Source organism: Stylophora pistillata, chromosome 9 (genome assembly GCF_964205215.1).
Source record: "Stylophora pistillata chromosome 9, jaStyPist1.2, whole genome shotgun sequence".
Classification (NCBI taxonomy): domain Eukaryota; kingdom Metazoa; phylum Cnidaria; class Anthozoa; order Scleractinia; family Pocilloporidae; genus Stylophora; species Stylophora pistillata.
The window spans coordinates 11,240,675-11,261,901 of NC_142527.1; the positions used below are offsets into that span (position 1 = coordinate 11,240,675).

A 21,227-nucleotide genomic window follows, 5' to 3' on the forward strand; every position below is an offset into this window, starting at 1 on the left:
TTTATATTGTCACTTGGAAGTTGAGGTTGTTTGAGAGTAGTAAATTCTTTTTGTTTGTTTTCCAAGATTTTAAGGACTTGTCACAACAACAACAACAACAACAACAAAATTGGAATTAGCGCGCCTCTCACTCCAATTGTTCTTGCGTCTGTAGATTTGTCCCTGTTCTAATTTTCATAGAAGCACACTTTTTGCTTGAATGTGGTGAAAATATCGCGAAAACAGCAAGTGGTAATTTTTTTTGTTTTCTTTTTTTCGCATCGTTTTCATTTCTCACCCTCCATTTCTCTCCCTACTGTTTTTCTCAGGTTTTTGACTTTTTTGGGTGGGCAAAGTCGCACGTAGTCAGTATCAGGAATATCTGTTCATTTACGGTATATTTGTCTGTTTACGCGAGTATAGCGCTCATCGCGGTATTCAATGTATGCAAGAGATCAAAGAACTACGTAGAAGTCCGAAATCTAGTCCTCCCACAGGAATACAAATAGAGCCTAAAAGATTATTGGGAAATAAATGCCCTTACGAAATCAAATGGTTAATTTACGCGTGTATGCATTGCGAGCCTATTTTTTAGTCTGCGCTTGGAAAACTCGTGAAAGGAACTCTGGGAGAAACAAGACTCTGCTTTTAAAATGGCGGACAAGAGTACATTTGTTGGCGCAAGGTTGCGGGTTTCGACGAACGAAGGAGATTATGAAGGAACTGTCCATAGCATAGACATAGAAAAGAGAAAGGTTACGTTAAGTAAAGGTAAGTCGTTCCTTTTAATTATGTGAATCAGATTACTGTCATTCAGCTAAGGACCACCTCACGTAATAGCCAGGAAGCTATTACGTGACTGGTAAATTTTGCCATTTCGGACATCGAAGAAGATTAAATCTTCTTTGTTTGGTTTTCCATTGCTTACCTGTTATTTTGTGATAACAGCTGTTTTTGTGTAAAGTTTATTCTAGGATATATAACTTGCAGGTGGAAGAATCGTGTGGCGAATCTTCAAACGATATGTCATTGACATGATGACCATTCAGTTTCAATTTCATCATGTGGTCCACTGTTAGCTATGGTTGTATTACTACAATAGCCACTTTCAACAGTTTTTCCACCAACTAGAAGGACAAAATACTTTGTACTCAGAATTTTTTACAATGCATTAAGCAACTGAATAATGAGGAAAAAAATGAAAAAGGAAAATTATTGTTTAATTAGGTTCATTTAACCTGAGCAAAGTGTGGCATAGGACTTGAAGCCAGGACCTCAGGCTTGCAAGTCTAGGATTCCAACCACTAGCAATGTTGCCTCCACTCTGAGAAAATGCTAATCTCCTGCAAGGAAATTATACTTATGAATTGTAAGTACTGACATGTTTTTATTTTCATATCTAGTGGTTTCGTGCAGCACAGGAAGGAAACTTCATGGATTTCATAATTTTTTTGGTCATGAGCTGACCACATGTAAGTGTTACCTGCAGTAACAATAGTCTATCATCATTTGAATCAAGCATTGTTCATCTGGCTCTCAGATAGAAGGAAAATTGCAGTCTCTCCTCGTCATTAGGGACCTTTAGCATCGCATTTACTGCAAACGGCAAACGGCTGCTAGCGGTTTGAAGTTTCCCGTTTGCCGTCGTCACCAAAATTGAATTTAGCATGGCGTTGACGTCTTTTGGCGGGAAAAGCCTACCTTTTAAGAGCCTTTTTATCTTCTTCAAGGTATTTTGAGATAAGGCCATTCATCCTTTCTCTACAAGCTTGCCCTGAGAGCACGACGGGTTTTTTGTCTTCCGAAAAGATAGGGGAAAGAACCCTCGGAATTTCCTTTAATCAGCGGGACATTTTGGCCTTCGCTGGGCCACTTCGGTCGCCAGCATCACCTCTTGGCAAGTGTTTAGCTATCTAAAAGGCATTTTATAGAAATGGAAGAGGGCATACATTGATACAGAACTCCATAACTGTACTTTTTTCCATGCACATGTTTAGGAACTTCGAGCCGCTATTTTGTTTTCAAGTTCTTTTAACACTCGGCTTTCTTCCATTTAGATCATGCAAATTACATTGTTTTTTTAATCACAAAAAAACGATATTTGGATCCATAGATGGTAGAAAATTCTTACTAAAAGTGTCAAACGTAAGTTGGTTTCGTTAAATGGCCAAAAAACCTTCCCGTAAGTCACTTACGGCTGGAGCGCCTTCTTCCTGTCGAAACTGGAACGGCAAACTGCAAACGTGACGGCAAAACGGTGTTCACGTGACCTCCTCAGTGTTGATTTGTAGAGTTGATTAAAGGCAAGAGGACTAAGCGGCAAGCCAAGAGCACTAGAATTCTACAACACAACTGCCATGTTTATTTCACCTCGTGGTCTCTCGTTACATAAGATAATTTATTCTGACAACCAGACGAGATAGCCAATCAACATCCCTTCTTCTGGGAGAAAGAAAAAGAAAGCTTAACATTTTTGGAGTGTCAATAAAACAGTTACAACGTCGACGAAACTATGATATGAGTAAGAGGCACTGTTTATAAGTCAACATGCCCGTAATGAAATCATGACCAATTAGAAACCAGTGTCAATTACTTAATTATATAGTCATTAAAACGAACAGGAGGATTTATGGATCGCCGTGATCTATTTACTGCAAGGCTGTTGGGCTGAGCATTTTGGGGGTTGCTTGCATTGTTGTCACTGTTATTTGCCACTTCACCAGGTAAAGATTTGGTAGATGCCGTCTGTTCTTTTGGTGCTGTTTGGTTGGAAGAGTGAGGGACATGAGATGGGGAAGTGTCTCGAGTCTTGAGGTTTACTTGTGTGGGTCTAAGGTGAACTCTATTTCGTCGATATGTGCTTCCATCAGGTCTTTTGACCTCATAGGTGCTTGGGCTTAGTATGTTGGAGACTTCACCAAATTTCGAATCTCTTCCTTCCAAATGTTGAAAGAATATGTGCTGTCCTACGTCTAGTTCAGGGAGACTCTGCGCTTTCCTGTCATGGCTTTTCTTGACGGTGTCTTTGCGCGCTTGACGCCTTACCTCAATGGGATCATTGCTCGGATGCTTGTTGAATGAGGGTACGAGTGAGCGCGTCTTACGTTTGAACATGAGTTCAGCAGGGCTGAGACCAACGTCCTGTTGCGGGGTGTTGCGGTGCTTCAATAGAGCTTCAAGTGGATCACTACCTTCTTTGTGAGTCTTGATCAGCAGTTTCTTCATGGATTTCACGGCTGCTTCAGCTTTTCCATTTGCTTGCTGGTGCATGGGTGATGAAGTCACGTGGATGATATGCCAGGCTTTAGCAAACAAATCAAATTCAGAGCTGGAGAACTGTGGGCCACCGTCCGATACAATCATTCTGGGGATTCCGTATCGAGTGAAGTGACTCTTGAGTAGGTTAATTACACGAGTGCTTGTTTGAGTACTGAGGAGATCAACCTCGATAAATGTAGAATAGTAATCAACAGTTACTAGGTAGTACTTATCCGCAATTTGGAAAATGTCAAGTCCAATCTTTTGCCAGGGTTCATCACCCTCCTTGTGTTGCTTGAGAGGCTCACGTTGATTCTTTGGCTTCACTTCTTGGCAGGCTTCACATGAGTCAGCCAATTGCTTTATGTCGCTCGCCATTCCGGGCCAGAATACAGAACTTCGTGCTCGTCGGAGCATACTGTCAGCACCAAGGTGAGAGCTATGTAGCCTCTTCCTTATTCTTGACCTCAAAGATTGAGAGATGACTATTGCTTTGCTTTAAGGAGTACGCCATCAGCTGCAGATAGAGTGTCACGGATGTCAAAATAGGGCAATGCTGAGGGAGGAATGTTGCGTTTTCCATCTGGCCATCCGTTCATCACTAGTTCCATTACATCTTGTAGACCATTGTCTTTCTTCGTTGCTTCCTGTATTTCTTCCAGGTGAGCATCAGGAATGTTACCGAATATGTTGACGTTCATGATTCGGGCACGGTTGTCGTGATTGTGACCATTGGAGTTGAGGTGAGCTCTGCTTAATGTGTCAGCTAGATGAAGTTCAGATCCCTTCACAAACACAAAGTTGACATCATAGCGATTGTAGCGCATCATCAAGTCTTGAAGACGTTTAGGGGCTGTGCTCAGGGGTTTGCGGAGTATTGCTGACAGGGGTTTGTGGTCATTCTCTACTGTCACTGCCCGACCATAAGTGTACTGATCGAAACGCTCTAGTCCGTACAGCACGGCTAAAGCTTCCTTCTCAATCTGAGCCCAGTTCCTCTCTGATATGGTCAGTGCACGTGAAGCATACTCAATAGGACGTCCGTCTTGAAGAAGTACTGTACCTATGCCATGCTGGCTGCTGTCAACTTGGATTACAATTTCCTCTGAAGGATCAAAATAAGCCAAGCATGCAGATTCAGACAGCTTTTCCTTGAGAATACCGAATGCTTCTTCGCATTCTTTGGACCATACAAATGAGGCATTTTTGCGAGTTAACTTTCTCAGTGGTTCGAGCGTATCTGCAAGATTTGAAATGAATCTGGATATGTATTGAGCCATGCCACAAAGACGTCTTACGCCTTCTACGTCAGTGGGAGCAGGCATATCAACTATGGCCTTAACTTTGGCTTTGTCCACTTCTATGCCATTGCTAGTGATCTTGTGACCATGGAACGTAATATCTTTGAGTCCAGTTTCTTGCTTATCTTCATTGAGTGTAATGTTCCTTTCTTCACATCTTTGTATCCACTTCGAGAGATTCTGGTTGTTGTCAGCGAGTGCTTCGGATTCAGTTGCACCACAACCAATGATGATAATGTCATCAACAATATTGAAGACACCATTTAAGTCTTCCAGGGCTTCATCAATTTTCCGTTGAAAGATTTCACTTGATACTTTTAGACCAAACGGTAACCTCTTCCATCGATATCTACCAAATGGGGTTATCATTGTAGTGAGTTTACTTGATTGTTCATCAAGTCGAACATGCCAATAAGCCTCTTTGACGTCAAGTTTGCTGAAGACTTTGGCATTCTTGAGCTTAGGGAGTACGTCATCCAACACAGGTAGTCAGTAGTGCTCACATTGAAGTGCACTGTTCAGAGGTTGAGGATCTATGCAGATCCGAAGCTTACCGTTGTTTTTGTGCATGATAGCCATTTGACTGACCCATTCAGTCGGTTCAGTAACTGGTTCCAATACGCCTTTGCTTACAAGCCGATCCAGTTCCTGTTTGACATCATTTTCAATGGCTAATGGTACTTTACGACATGGGAGTACTTTGGGGGGTACAGCCTCATTCACCCTCAGAGATGCCACTACCAGGTCGCCCAGTGGAGGAGTAGACACTTTTGAAATGAAGGCATTACAGTTGATGGTTATAAAACCAAGTTCCTGTATAGTATTCAGGCCAAGAAGATTAGTAAAGCCGTTAGGAACTACAATGAATTTGACTTCATGTTGAGTGTTGTCACTTGGATTAGTGGTAGTTAAAGAAGTTTCACCCAGAGGTTTGAGATTGGTCTTGTTCCACATGTTGAGACGAATGTTTGTTGGGGGATACTTGCTGCCTTCCAACATGTTTTTGGCAAATTGTATTTACGTCAGCAGCACTGTCCAGTTGGAATTTCACGATATGGTCATTGATAGAGAGATTTGCTGTGACTCCAGTTTCCTCATCATTAATGGCGAAAAGCCATTTGTCATCAAAGTCATTATTAGGGTCATTATGATCCTCCGCATGAGACACAACAGCATGTACTTTCTTCGAACATTTGGATTTGAAGTGGTTCAGGCCTTTGCAATTATCGCATGTCTTACCCCAAGCTGGGCATTTTTCTCGTTTTCGTTCATGTTTGTATCCACAATATTTACAATCAAACTGTAAATTGTCATTACCTGCCTTCGACATGCTGCTCTTGTTGGATCTGGTTCTCCTGTCTTGCAGTTTTGGGTTGGATTTCATGGAGACTTTGTTCAGATTAGATGGAGTTGAATGTGAGGCGCTTCCGATGTTGTTTTTAAGCTCTTTTACTTATTTATTTGATTGCTCGAAAGCTCTGCATATTTTCAGGGTTTTGTCGAGTGTGAGGTTGTCTTCTCTCAATAGAAGCTCTTGTAGTTTTCCAGTCACTGTGAAGACGATTTTGTCTCTCAGCATCCTATCCTTTTCAAGAAAGTTGCATGCGGTGATTCTTGTTTGTAGCTCAGCGAAGAATTTGTCGAAGGGCTCTTGATACTCGATGTTCCAGAACTGATGTGATTCCATCACCTCGTTGTCTCGTGGGTTGCAGTATTTTTTGAGTGCTTCAAAGACTTTTTCGGGGTCATCTTTATCTCCTTCCTCGTTCCACGTGAAATTATCGTATACTTCGAGGACATCATTTCCAGCACAATTCAAGATGATTGCTGTTTGGATTTGTTTTTCCTTCGCCGTCGCTCCAGAAGCGGCTAAATACACTTCGACTTGTCGTCGCCATCGTTTAAAGTTTTCTGAGATATTTCCAGAATTTATGTCGAGTTGGGGCAGTAGACGAAAATTTTACAATCCCGTAGCTGCCACCATGTTGATTTGTAGAGATGATTAAAGGCAAGAGTACTAAGCAGCAAGCAAAGAGCACTAGAATTCTACAACACAACTGCCATGTTTATTTCACCTCGTGGTCTCTCGTTACATAAGATAATTTATTCTGACAACCAGACGAGATAGCCAATCAACACTCAGGTTCACCGTTTGCCGTAAACGTGATGCTAAAGTTCCCTATTACCACAGTGCCGCCAAGCAAGGTGGTCAGCATAAGATCTTTATTTATGTTGTGTCTGACGAGTAAGATGGAGATAGAAATAAAGGCCACTGTGATAAAAAGGAGATTTAGGAGGCTTTTCCCATATCAGAGCAAGAAAGTAATTTAATTGTCTACGTACTGAGATTTACACACTGAAAAGTGGCAAAACAAATTTTCATTCATAAGCTTGTTGAAGAAGCTGATAGGTGATCAAATGGCTTGTATTGCATTTTTCACGTTTGGTGAAAAGATAATACACCATGGAAAGTCTGTTGTATGGTATTTCCACACTGGTTAGTTTGTATAAAAAATCTGGCTCATTTGATTTCTGATTCCACCAACTTGTGCATAAATACCATGTTGGCAGAATTTCAAAGAAGTGTTAAATCTGTATCATATCATGATAATTATTTTGAATCTGTGAGGTGAAATTAATCAAATGAAATTTGAGACATTTGAAATAGCATGTTGGATCAATGGTTTATAATAATAATATAATAATAATAATGTTTATTTAAACCTTTTGTAGAGAATGTTGAATAGTCCTTTTTACAGTTGTGAGCTTGGTGGCCAAGCCTTTGAACAGGAGTGAGGCTAAGGGTGACCCTGTTGTGATAGAGACCTGTATCTACTTAGCATGATAACAAAGAAATTTGCATTTGAAAAGCAGCAACATCTTTATCATAACAAGGTCACCCTTAGCCTCACTCCTGTTCAAAGGCTTGGCCACCAAGCCCACAACTGTAAAAAGGACTATTACAGGTTTATAAATTATCTTAACAAGAAATAAGGGAGAAAAAAGGAGAAAAACTGTACAAAATGCATTAAGCTACATACAAGTAAAAGTGGCATCTATATAATAATACTAAAATCATAATAAAGTTTATTATTACGCCTCTGCACTGACTCTAGGGTCTTAGGTAAGTAGGACGGTAAATTGGTAAATGCAGCAGAGGCGTACTCAAGTATGGAATGTATTAGGCAGCAATAGACGTAGACAATATCTTCCGCTGGGACAGAACTTCTCCTGAGCTGCCTTGAAGCAAACAACTGCCTGTTAGCCTTCTTCAGCAGACAGTCACCCTCAAGTTTGACACTTAAGCAGGACAGTGTTCAATCAAGCAAATTCAGTAATGATAATTTTCAGCAGCCATTTCAAACATTTCCTTAGCAGTCAACTTTCTTGTTATTCAACAGTGGAGTTGTTGGAAGAGGCTAGTAACAATGCTTCACAGGATCAAGCGGCAGAGTAAGTTATCATAAAGTCTCTTAACACTCCAACAGACTGAGGCTTGATTTGGGACATGGCAGTTTATGAAATATACATGTATATCCGACATACTTAAGACACTTGACCATAACATCTGTATAAAGGCTGATAGTTTCAAAGGAAACTGTTTGGGCTGCATCGGTGGGAGTAACGAAATAACTTGGATATATCAACAAAGTTGAAGTGATAAATTGGCCACCGTAACAATTATAAAAGCTGACGTTTTGAGCGTTAGCCCTTCGTCGGAGCGAATAGAGGAATTGTGGGTTGTGTGTGCTTTTAGTAGCTCCATTCTCTGCCTTTAAAAGCACACACAAGCCACAAGTCCTCTATTCGCTCTGCCAAAGGGCTAATGCTCGAAACATCAGCTTTTGTAATCGTTATGGTGGCCAATTTACCACTTCAACTTTGTTGATATATCCAAGTTATAACATCTGTACTTGGCAGATACACTTAAATAACAGTTCAGTTATCAGGAATAAATCACAAACACTAATGAAATATAGAAACAATCAAAACTGCTGACAGTGGAGATAGAGGGGAAACTAGAACTTCAGAAGCTGGGAATTAACACATTTCTTGCTCACTTGATTGCTATTAAAACCTGGTCTGATACCTAAAAGTGTCAATATACTAAAAAAATGTTGCAGTTAAAAATGTGCAAGCATGGTGGATAACCATTGGTTTTAGCCAAGTTTTCATGAGATTTGATTTTAAAGTTACATCGATAAGGTAGAGCAATTTTTAATTAATAATCTAATTGATAACCAGTCAACCTCTGGAATTTAAAAATCACATTTTCACTATTCTATAGGAATGGCCAGAGGCATGATACTAGGGAAGAAAAACAACTCTACGGGGAAAACTCAGACATTGCATCAAATCATTCACTGCAAATGTCATCTAAACCAGATAGAGGATTTGGAGGCAGAGGAGTTGCAAAGGCATTTGCAGATGCTGGCATTGGAATCAATTCAAAGTTAGGAGTAAAAAAGACAGCTGTTTCCAGTGGATCTTTCTCTAGAGATGCGAGCGATGAAGGAGACAGTCTGTTGAAAAGGCACCCTATCATAGCAGAGAAGTGTACGTACCCCTCAAAAGGATGTTTACACTGGGCCTGTATTAGATTAATTTTACTTTTCAGGCACATTATCTTTGATTTGGTGACAATCAGAAACAACAAGTAAGAGTACAGATCACACTTAACCACTGGCAATTTATTTTTTACCATAATATTAAATATATCTTATTAACCAAGCACAAGGGCCGTACTGGGAGAATATCGGCCCGAGGTCTTGACAGTATGGACCGAGTGCAGCGAGGTCCGTACAAAAAAGATTGAGGGCCGATATTCTTCCAGTACGGTCCCGAGCAAGCTTGGTTAATAAGAGATTTATTATACGACTGAAGTTCAAAGGGACACAAGTGCGGTATCATTCGGGACCATTCGGGACAGTGCCCGGTCCAATACTGAGAGAATATTGACCGGCAATAGAGCATTTTGATTGGTTGATTTTACTTATTGGTCCTCTGACTGCCCGATTCGTGTAATAACATTTAATAAAAGGATTCTTTCAGTGCATAACCATTGCATGACACATTGACGTGAGCAGCCTTGTCTGACCTCTTACTGACAATGGCAAATTGCCCAATCAGATTACAACATTACTGCTAATTGTGGTAAAATATGTTATTCATAATGTATATAAAACAATCAGTGTTGTGTAAAAATACATAACATATACCCTCCTTCATTTTATTTCACATGACATCAAGAATGCAAAAACATTGTTATCCTTTAACAGGAAGCATGGAATGCATGGATGGCATATAGAAGGCAGCATGGTCGAGTGGTCAGCGTCTCAGACCTGTAATCCGCCGCTCCCGGGTTTGAGTCCCACCCTGGCCACTACTCGGATTTGCTTCACAGTAGCCCCAAGTTTCAAATCCTCGGCCGTGATTGTAATATAGCCAACTGGTTTGCCTTCGGCCAGTTCGGGATTCTTAACAATGTTGTTTTCTATTCGAATTATTTGTTTAAGTTGTTTCATGGAAAACCTGTAAACTAGCTTCTAGCTAAGTGTTTCTCCACATTAAAACTGTTTGTTTATTATTATTATTATTATTATTATTATTATTATTATTATTATTATTAATATTATTATTAACAATAACTAGCAAGTTACTTTCTTCATTTTAGATCTTTCTGACGTAACACTTGATGAGGAAATAAAGGAGAATATAAGTCCTAATGCACTCCCTGATATTGTGCCTATTGATTCATTTGGGAAGTCATTTGAGGAAGCAGTAAGTGCTTCAGCTTTTTTTTGCTGGCTCTTTCATTTCCGGGAGTTTTCAGAAATAAATTTTGCCCACTAAGGTGATAAGAAGTAAGAAAGACATCCAACTCTCAGAAGTGATTAACTTGTAACTTCTCCTTGTAATATCCATACATTAGTATATACTAAAACAGTGGATAGCGTTGAAGGCGAGCTCTGATTGGCTTGTCAAACTCCAAATATCCTTTGCTATTTACCTCCGAGCAACTCGCGAAAAAATGGCATCCAGGTTTGCATCCGTTGCAATAGAATAAATCACTCAAAGTAAAGACTGTGGTGTATATTATCTCACTGTTTTAGTATATACTAAAACAACTATTCACCTCAGTGTCGCTGGTTAGCAGTGGATATTTACCGAGCCTTGAAGCAGTGAGGTAAATATCCACTGCTAACCACATCCACTTTGGTGAATAGCTGTTAATTATCCAGCAAATGGGTAATAAGAATGCTCACAGTTATCAGGTAGAAGTTGTTTTCTTAATCTAACACTTATTTCTCATTACCAATGCACAAGGAATTGTGTATTAGCTGGAAGGGAGTATTAACGATCAGATTTTAGGAGCTAAAGGGTTCTCCGTGCCAAATTTTCAGATCTTGATTTTTATGTGCAATAGTTGATTCTGGCTTTGTCCTCATCAACTGTTGCATGAAGATGAACTCTAGATTTCACAATCTAATTGTTAGATAGAACTGACTTTGACTCTTTGTAGGTAAAATTCATAAGCAAACAGCGAGTTATTGGTGTGTGCTGCGAAGGTGTAGATCTTGGCAGACTAGGAAAACTTTGTTGGCTTGTGGTAAGTGTGTCCTTTTATCTGGTATCAAGCAATATATTATATCTTTGGTTTGATAATGAAACGATCAATTTTGTGTTAGCAGGAATAAATGTATGTTTTGGGCCAGACTTGAGTAATTTAAGCCCAAGCTGCTTGGAGAGGGTTAGGATGACTCTGAAAGGCTCAAAACATATTTACGCCCAAGGACATAGACTGTATTACTATTGATATCACTTTGGGGGACTGTGAAATAATGAAAACTGAGAAAATTACCACAAAACAGTCGAACAAGAACAAACTGTGAAGACAGGAGCAGGTTTTAAATCAACCGGTACATGACTAGGTCATGCCAAATCTCTGTTTTAGCTAATAAAATGTTCTACAACACCAGACAAAGTGATAACAATGGTTCTTCATTTGTAGCTGAATTGTCCTCCATTACTATAATGATGTTTTTTCTGTAGTTACCCTCATTCTTTTTGTGGGAATTAGCTATCAAGAAAAATTGGGTAAAAAAAAAAGAAAAAATTAGGAAGGTGTTGGAGCCTACCTGGTGATAATGTGGCCTCCACATCAAGTGGTCTGGGTTCCAGACTTTACTCTCACATTGCCACCCTTCCCCACAGGGGTACTGTACCAGGAAAATAGGTTGAAATCCAGGAGGGTAACCAGTGATGGACCTGTATCCTATCTGGAAGGGGGGGGCAAACTTTGTCCAGATGCAGCTGTTCCATTTGTTTTAAGTGCAGACTTTTACACTTCCTGTTAAGATGTCTGTCAAATAGATAATCTTTTTTCTGATTAAATAAATAAATAATATAAATATATAAATAATTTAGCAATGGACGTTCCACTGGGTGGCTCTTCTTGTCCACTGTTTCCAGATCGAATTGGAATTTGGAATGTTGGTTTTTGTGGAGGGAGGAAAACCAGAGGACCCTGAGTAAAACCCTTGGAGCAAGGATGAGAACTAACAACAAACTCAACCCACATGTGACGCCATGTCTGGGAATCAAACGCGGGCCACAGTGGTGGGAGGCAAGTGCTCTCACCACTGCACCCTCCCTGCTCCCCTTTAAGTTTTTACAGGACTTTTGCAATTTTGATTGTATACTTTTTCTTCTGGTCTTTAATTTTGTTTCAGCAAAAGCTCTTGAGTTTATATATTTTGTATTTAGGATATTACAAGCTAGCATCATGACAGTCTCCACATTACAAATCGAGTGTCTCTGGCTATATTGCCTTACTGATGGTCAGAGGGTAACATTTTCCTGTTCCCTATCAGATTGGCTGTAGCAAAGTCATTTACTTGTTTGATGTTCTCACTCTTGGAGCTCCATGTTTTGATGAGGGATTACAGGACATTCTTGAAAGTGGAGACATACTGAAGGTAAGAGTAAAAACTTTTGGTTAATGTTCCCATCAGTGTGCATAACTAAATGATCCAAGGCTCGAAATAATTTCTCGGCTGGCTTCGGTCGAGTTGTTCAGTAAAACCTATTTTTGTGCGGACACAGTTCATTTTTGGCTAGAAAGCTACCCAGTACGCCATATCTCAAAAAATTCCCCTCTCGCATCTTATGAGACAATGCTTTACTTTATATTCATCGTCAAACTCAATGCAGGAAAAGTAATACAGCAGTTTTCAAATTCTTCTTTACTTACATTTTTTCCACACATTGTTTATTCAGCGACCGTTATTTCAAGTCTTGGGGCCCGTTTCTCGAAAGTCCCGGTAACTTAACAGACCTGTAAAACTGTTCTTTTTCAATCAAGATAAGGGTTTCCAAAGTGTTGAAAATTATACAATCAAACCTTCAGCTTAAGAAACAAATTGGGCTGGTTAGGTTGCCAGAACCTGCGTCTCTATTCTTTAAATTTAGATTTCAAAATATGGCTTCGACCCCAATAAATTATCAGGTCTTTCGAGAAACGGGCGCCTGTGGTATCTAAACAAAAAAAGATAAGTACAAACTCCTTCATATGCTCACAGTGAGATGCGTCAGGTTTGTAGTATGTCCACTGGACTCCTGGTTGCAGTTGTTCGAAGGGTGGGTAAGGCTCTCAGTCGTCTGGTTAAATCTGGATCCAGTAAATAGCGCAGTACGTTGTGCGAACACTAATCCTCTGGAGAGCAATTTATCCGTTGGATAACGTTACCGTTCCCCTTGACAACTGGGCCTAGAATGAGAAGTCCAGGTTGAAGCCCTGACCAGGGTATTGTGTGGCTTTCACGCACACTTTGCCTCTTTTCAACCTTTGTAAAATTATTCTCACTGGTGTTTGTTTTATATTGCAGGTATTTCACGACTGCAGACTGGCCAGTGATGCCCTCTTTCACCAATATCATATCCGCCTCATGAACGTGTTTGATACTCAGGTCTGGATGCTGTTTACAATTACGGTTTTATTCTTCAAGTATCTTCTTTTACAGTAAATGGTTTGAACCCGGGTGTAACATGTGATAGTGTAGTCTGATCGTCTGGGTGAGTGTAGTCCTTAGATGGACTGTTGTCGGTAATGGCGGCTGACGTTTCGACAACCTGAGCTGAAGTCATCCTCAGAGTCAAGTAGTCACAGATGATGGCCTCCGCTTACGTTGTCAAAACGTCAGTCACCACCACCGACAACAGTCCTTCCCAGGACTACACTCGCCCCAACGATCAGACTACACCGTCATGTCTTCCTTTACTGATACATGATCTATTGACCGAAAAATGTTAAAACAAGTTCGTCACTTCTGTTGGTTAAACATGAAAGATTGTACTTTTTATTTTGACAGGTGGCAGATGCGATAATTTACAAGAATGAAAGAGGAGGGGAGTTGCCTAGGTAAAGGCATACTTCTAGCCTTAATTAAATCACGGACAGAAAGCTGGTTAAGTATGTTGTATGGATAGTGGAAGGAATACTTAGACTGAGAAGAGTACGATTTAGTAAGAGGTTTCGTAAGTAACTGCACGAGTTTGCAGCTCAAGACCCATTTAAAATTGCCTTACATATCTTATTAGGGACCTTGAGAAACCACGACGGCGACGCCAAGGAAGATTTCACTTAAGAATGAATTTCTACTCTGAGTTAGAATTTCAAAAATGGCTGCAGGAGCTTACTGTTTCATACAGCGCCACAGCTCAACTTCAGCATGACATATAAAGTAGCCGTTGAGTTCCAAATGGAATTAAAATAATTTGCCGTCGCGGTTTCGGTTCGCAGACGACGCAAATTTTGGCGATTTCACGTTGTTCTTTTGCATAGGACGGCTAAGAAATGTACAAAGTTTCAAAACGCACTTGCTGAGCTATTGTTGTGTCAATTAGATCTCTTGTTTTTCCACGTCCTCGTTGCCGTTGCCGTTGCCGTCGCCGTCGTGGTTTCTGAAGGTCCCCACTATCTCTCAGTTAAAACGTGCGCTGTGATTGGTCAATTAAGCGGTCCGTATTTCACTGTATGGGTCGCTGAAATCAAAACGTTGTTTGAACCTTTTATTTGAACCCAGAGACACAATTAACATCTTACTAACCGCGTTTCCTCGATCCGTACTGTAAGTTACAGAGCCTCGTTTTTTCCGCTCGAACTTATCACCCTAGCGCGTTCGGTCCGTAACTTACAGTACGGACCTCGAACACGGTTAGTAAGAGACATATATTAATTACTTTCTGAGTTGTCCAATGTGGCATCCAGTTTCTACTGAATCATATCAATAACGGACCTCAGGGCTAAGATTAGATTTCAGAATCTCTTGAAAGTGGAAAAAAAGTGAAGGGCTTATGTTCCAACCATTTTTTAAACTGCAGGAATACTCGGAGAGAACTCTTAACTGTTGTACTAGTACTAGATTGGAGAAATTCAATAAAGTATGTATGTATGTAGATTGCTAGAAAGGAATCACTGAACATTTTTGTTCTCACTCTTTTTTTCTTAGATATGTAAATGGCCTAGTCGCCTGTTTGTATGAGTACTTGAACTTGTCACCAGAGAACGTGTCCTTCCAGAAAGTGCGACAAAAATTCATGAAGGTAGATCACTTGTTTTCCTCTAGTCCAACAGAACGCTTTTTTCCGATTGAGTGTTGTAAAAACCAAAAGCAAAGTAGTTATAACGGCCAATGGAAACAAAGGAAAATAACCTGAAGAGCTAATGAGAACTCAAAGTAAAAACAAGTAAACTGCCTAAAACGCGGGAAAACGCGGGCGACCAATTCGTGATTGGTTTTAGTTTCGCATCTAATTGGTTGAGAGAGAGGCGTAAGTTTTCTGGACCAATCACAGAGCGAAGTAAGGAAGAACCAATTCATTCCCAGATTATTTTGAGCACTCCATTGAAAATTTCTCAATATTAAGAATCGGTGATGTTAGAACTGTCGGTGAAATTTGGACAAACAAGGTAACTTTCTAAAGATTCAACACGAGAACTGAGCCAGCTTGTTGAAATGTTGCTAATGTATTTTCCAGCTAAGCCTGCCATCAGCTGAAATTTACTTCGTTAACATAAAATTTTATAACGTAATACAGTCGAACCTGCATTTAGCGGCTCCGTATTAAGTGGTCACCCTTTACTGTCATTTTCAACTCTGTTAAGCGTTCAATTCTTTTAAGCGGTCGGGGTCAGCCTTTACTGAGTCCTGAAGGCTTGTTTGTATTGCCTTTCACCTGAATTGAACGGTCATTTAAAGCAGAACCACTCAATTAAAACTAAGAATAATCTTTCAAGTAATGTTTAATAATAATAATAATAATAATAATAATTATTATTATTATTATTTAATATTTATATTGCGCGAATTAACATGTGGACATGATCAAATGCGCATCACAACACTTTTCGGGGGACTTTGGCCGGACTGCATCAGCAGTTTACAAACAATCAAAGGAAACTTATTTGAAGATGCCCCCTTCCCCCCCCCCCCCCACCCCCACCCCCAATTCCTAGTAAACAGGCCAGACTACATGACAGTAATCTCGTGAGTGGGTTCTTTAACGTTCCCTGCCTAACCAAATTAGCTTCTGTAATTAATAAAGGCTGATAGTTTCGAAAGAAACTGTTTGGGGCTGCGTCGGTGGGAGTAACGAAATAATTTGGATATGTTAGCCCTTCCGACGAAGGGCTAACGCTCGAAACGTCAGCTTTTGTAATCGTTACGGTGGCCAATTTACCACTTCAACTTTGTTGATATATCCAAATTATACTGTAATTAATAGATGCAGGAGACGGGATCTACAGTTTATTCGTCCTTATCCGAGAAAACTAGAATGTCTATCCATTTCTTGTTATTATAGAAAGGTAGCGCATTCTCCTCGGTTCTTTTAAGACCTTGAGTGTTGGTCCGGCCGGGGCTCGAACCATCGACCTCGACCTTCCGCACAACAGTCCAGCGCTCTACCCAACTGAGCTAACCGGGAGGCGGTTAATCCACGTTTCCCTCCCAAAATCAAAGTAAGTAGTATTTCGGGGCGAGTTTTTTGCGCATTAAGTGGTGCTTTTATCGTTTTTATAATACCCCTGTTCTATGGAACCTGTATTAAGCACTCAACCGTCGTTAAGTGGTCACCTCGCCATTCCCCGTGGGCGACCGCCATATACAGGTTCGACTGTAGGTAGTTTTTCGTCTCCAGCACAAAGCATATTGCTGATGAGTTTTTTATTCCTTTAAATTTGATCATTTAGACAAATGCATCTATTTGGGCTGTTCGGCCTGCTTCAGAGGCTCTTTTAGATGCCGCTGCCAAGGTAGGTAATGACATCTTACGCTGAATATTTTCTACATCAACAAGAATACAACCGTGCACAGAGAGATTCCTGTAGCAAGTTCGTGCCAAAGTTTCTCTTTCATTGCACGAGGTGGGTTTCGTGTGACCAAAGCCAAAGTGATCACAGCGGCCAATCATGATAAAGAACACTATTTTAAGGAGCCAATGAGAGCTTCAAGGGGAAACATGTGACCTGCCGGAAGCGCGGGAAAACTTGAGTGACCAACGTGTAATTGGTTTCAGCTTTCCTTCTGATTGGTTGTGAGGGAGATGCGATTTTCTCGACCAATGACAGAGCAAAGTGATACAAAAATGATGATCAATCCCGAGTCATTTTTGGCATTCAATTGAAAATTTCACTGTTTGTTCTATTTTTGATGAATAACTAATAAAATATTTTTTTACCAGCACGTCATGTACCTAAGGGAGCTGCGGCTTGCTCAAATGGAGAGACTAATGGCAGAATTTCTTTATGGCGTCGATATTTACCTGAGTGTCGCTCGAGATTCCAAGGAGTTGAACCCTAAGGTAACAAGATATTATGTGATTTTTCTTTCAATTACATTTAAAAGAGAGAAATAATCCAAGGAAAAGTGCAACCGTCAGAAGTGATTAACTCACAACTTCGCCGCTCAGAGTCAATCAACCTAGTAAACAAAGGATAAGAATAGAAACTTCGCGGGAAGTTCGCAGCTATAATACAACTACACACGTCTCGTTGCTAATGTTCGGTCGTGCTCACTTAGTGGCTTAATAGGAATCAGTAACGACCAGGGCGCGAGTTATGTAGGAGGACATACTTCATACTGAGGTAACTCAGTGTTACAGGTCTAACCAAGGGAATTAGGTGTTTAAGCATAATTTACTCTCGCGTCCTTTATTGACCATACTCTTTCTAGGTGAAAGGTCAGCTGCTCCCTGCAAAGTTCAAAGAACTGAACCATTTCAATTACCGGCATCGGTCGAGGCGATATGATGGTGACTTCCATGAAGATGCAAAAGGAGTCGTACCAGAGGACGTGCTGGCCAGTCGGGATGCCTGGTGCGAAGGCGATCAGTTCACGCATGCGTATGAGAATAAAAAGGGACGTGTGAAGGAAACTGTCAACCCTATCTATACTCCCGTGGACAGGCTGAAGGAGAAATGGCGCGAAAGCGGGAGTGATTCTGACGGAAGTAACGTCACTTCAGAAAGCAGTGGATTTAGCATGGAAGCAGTAACACGAAATCAAGTCGCTGCAACTCTTGCTGTCAAGTCATCTTCTGTTTCAATTCAACCCCGCCCGCAGGAAATATTCACAGAGAAAGACTTTCCACCTCTGAACGGCCCTGATTCTAAGGGGCTTGGGACCCCACCTCGACAAAAGGAAAAACATCGTCTTCATTTGCAAGCCGATAGAAGAATGGAGGCAAACGTAAGGGAGACAGCCCATGCGCAGGAGCCCGGACTACAGTCTAATTTTGCAGAGCCGCCGAGTCTCTTACTACAACGTGCTAATGCTCTTTCGAGAGAATCCGCATCCTTGCCTGGCCGCGGGCGGGCGGGAGCTTTGTTGCGGCATGCCGCTCTCCCAGACGTGAGATTGCCCGCTGGGCACGATGGATCGGGATACTATCACTACGAGGCAAGTGGTGCTGATCGCTACGACGCAGTTAGAAACGAATTCCACTTTCCGACCGATGAAGAACTCCTCACTGCTCCGGAGGTCGTTCCAGTTGCCGACCATCACCTTGTTGGTGGAACAACAGTAAGGATCAGAAAGACTTGACGTGATGTATGTTGCGTGACGCGTTACCTAAGAGGTGACGTTTGTTGCGTGACGCGTGTCTTAGGGGATGAAAGTTGGCGGGAAAAGTTGTTATCGTCGTGGGACCATCAACGTTTTTCCTGTCGCCTGTGCATTTCGCGCGAGGATTTGCATTTCTGCATTGGGATTTCGAAATAGATTTGCAATGAGGACGTGCATAATCGTGCATCATTTTTTTCGAGAAAGGACCGTCAGGAGCTCACTCTTAGTATGATACGGAAACTGTTTTTATCAGCAAACGAAAAACGTCAAAATTGCATTTATTTACCAATTACATGTCAAGTTTTTCACGTTGAGTTGATACCACTCTGAGACGCTGTAGATAGGGAAGAATCCTTAAACTTTCAGTGATGTCCAAACCACCGAGGTCTCTTTACATTTATTTCCCGATGTTTCCCTTGAAAATTCACTCAACCCAGTTGTGAGACCACACCGTCAAGGCGCAGATCGGAGAAAGTGGACATTTCGGTGGATCAATGGCGAGATCCAAGAATGCTGAAATGTGACTCAGTCATTTGATTTTTTTAAAGGAACCTCTTTTTGAAAAAGACTACCAAAAAGCGTTTAAGAATTTCAAGGTGCAGTAGCTCGATCACCTTTCTGAAAAGGGTTAATGTCAGTGGTCGTATGATCTCAGGAACCAAGAGATTATAAAATGCAGTTTATAACCTCTTGCAGGAACCTATCGAAGTTTCTGTGGCTCTTACAAGCGACTGTTTGGGGGACGTGGTGGTCTTACGGTCAGTGCGTTGGACCGGGTGGAAAGGTCTGAATTCGAGACCTGGCTTTGTCACCGTGTTGTGTTCTTGGGCGAAACGCTTGACTCTCACAGTGCTCCTCTCCACCCAGGAATATCAATGGATACACGCGAATTTTCAGGGAAGCCTGATGTAATTCTGGGGGGTAACCTCAGGATGAACTGGCGTCCCATCCAGGGGGGGGGGGGTAGTAATATTCCTAGGCACTTATGTTATGGAAACCGCGATAAGCTCCGGCTGGATTGGCCACTTGCCTCCACTACTAAACTTTCATTCATCGTGCGACGAAGAGTTTTGCGGCATCTCATCAGGGTTTGCCTGGCAGTGAACTGGTGCGTGTTTGTACTCCTGGTTAGAGAAAAGCACAGAGTGAGCAAAGTGTCTCGCTCAAGAAGGTAACCCATTGACCGGGTTAGAGGTCGAACGCAGACCCCTCGACGTGCTCGTTCCGGTCTTCATTGTGAAAGCCAATAGGTAACTGCATTCCGAGGCCTACACAGGGAGAGATTTCAGAAACCTTCACTTATTGTTTACCGTTTTTTTTTTTCGGTAGTTTTCGGGGCCTTTGTATTGTCTTTATTTGACTAGTTGTATTTAGTTTACATTTGTTAAGGATTGCTCTAAAATTAGGTGGAGCTTCACCGGTAAGGCAGTTAGTCCTTTGAACAGCTTCGTTAATCGTCTCATGAGTCCTATCAGCCACTAATGAATAGAGCGAGCTCTCACGAGCACTCCCGAGGCATGGCCACGAGAGCACGAGATGAGCGAAAACGAGGGAAGTTTGGATCGGGTCGCAAACCCAAATCTCCCCCGTTTTTTCGCTCCTGTGCTTCCGTTGTGCCGTTTATTCTCCCGCTTTGTTTTACTATGCAAGTCTCGGTGTTACCAATAACTATTTGTCAGCTATGTGATACGCAAACTAATAATGAACCATTATAACTCTCCGGTTTGCTGTCTGCTACGAAATCAACGGGGTTACACCATACTAAACGTAGAGTAGTCTAGACGGAGTCAATTACATGAAATTTTGACCATCGAGATTGGAAAAGTGGTTAGTTACACATGTTCCTAGCTCCATGAGTTAAAAGATACAGATCCTTAGAAATGGTAGGCAGAGTGCAGATGCATTTGCGGCATGGGAAAACACCATCTGACTTATCTAACAAGCTATTAGTTGACAAGGCTTTTACTGATGACAATATTAAACGCCTCACAAACGATATCAACCAAGCTTTTCCACGCCCACAACAAGCCTTTTCGCCCATTCCTGATGACTATCACCTTAGCACATCTGGTTATATGAGGCTCCAACTATTTCACTTGAACAGAGTTTTAAATGGCTTTGCGCAGTTGTCACCTCTTAAAGCAGGGAGCCCAGATGATATCCCAAACTGGGTATTACGTGAGTTTGCTCTTGAACTTTCTCAGCCAGTTTGTCCGGTTTTAAATACATCCTTTATTACTGGCTCTATGCCTGAAACTTGGAAATGCGCTAGCGTCACTCCTCTTGCTAAAATATAAAACATAGAAGATATCGAGAAAGATCTTGAACCTATTTCGCTTACTCCTACTTTATCGAAAATCGCAGAACTCAGTTTGTTGTCCAAGAGCATGTGAAGCCTGCTGTTCTGAAAAGACTACGCCCAGACCAGTTTGGATGTATCCCGGGTTCCTCTACTACGCATGCCGCCTTAATTGGCTTGTTCCATAATTGGACTCGCGCTCTTGATAGAACTGGGAACTGCGTAAGGGCCTTTAGATTATAAGAAGGCGTTCGACTTGATAGA

At 41.3% G+C, this 21,227-nt stretch overlaps 1 protein-coding gene across 2 annotated transcripts; it reads left to right on the forward strand.

The window, feature by feature from the left end:
• The first annotated feature begins 591 nt into the window (after positions 1–591).
• Positions 592–20,476, forward strand: LOC111328121 (piRNA biogenesis protein EXD1). Of its 2 annotated transcripts, none has more exons than XM_022932494.2 (13): positions 592–750; positions 1,383–1,451; positions 7,940–7,991; positions 8,827–9,095; positions 10,213–10,319; positions 11,062–11,148; positions 12,413–12,517; positions 13,427–13,507; positions 13,910–13,959; positions 15,050–15,143; positions 16,792–16,854; positions 17,283–17,402; positions 17,774–20,476. In XM_022932494.2, exons 1-13 carry the CDS (start codon positions 633–635, stop codon positions 18,641–18,643), a joined length of 2,085 nt encoding a protein of 694 aa, XP_022788229.2. In that variant the 5' UTR covers positions 592–632; the 3' UTR covers positions 18,644–20,476. The 2 variants fall into 2 exon arrangements, with proteins under 2 accessions (XP_022788229.2, XP_022788230.2); XM_022932495.2 differs by lacking the exon at positions 1,383–1,451 and adding an exon at positions 1,227–1,348 and having other exon boundaries at positions 615–750.
• Positions 20,477–21,227: the final 751 nt, after the last annotated feature.

Coding starts and splice junctions, on each gene's coding strand:
- LOC111328121 (XM_022932494.2), top strand. CDS start 633: ATGGCGGACAAGAGTACATTTGTTGGCGCAAGGTTGCGGGTTTCGACG. Junction 7,992..8,826: donor TCACAGGATCAAGCGGCAGA/GTAAGTTATCAT, acceptor ACTATTCTATAG/GAATGGCCAGAGGCATGATA. Junction 15,144..16,791: donor TGCGACAAAAATTCATGAAG/GTAGATCACTTG, acceptor TTGATCATTTAG/ACAAATGCATCTATTTGGGC.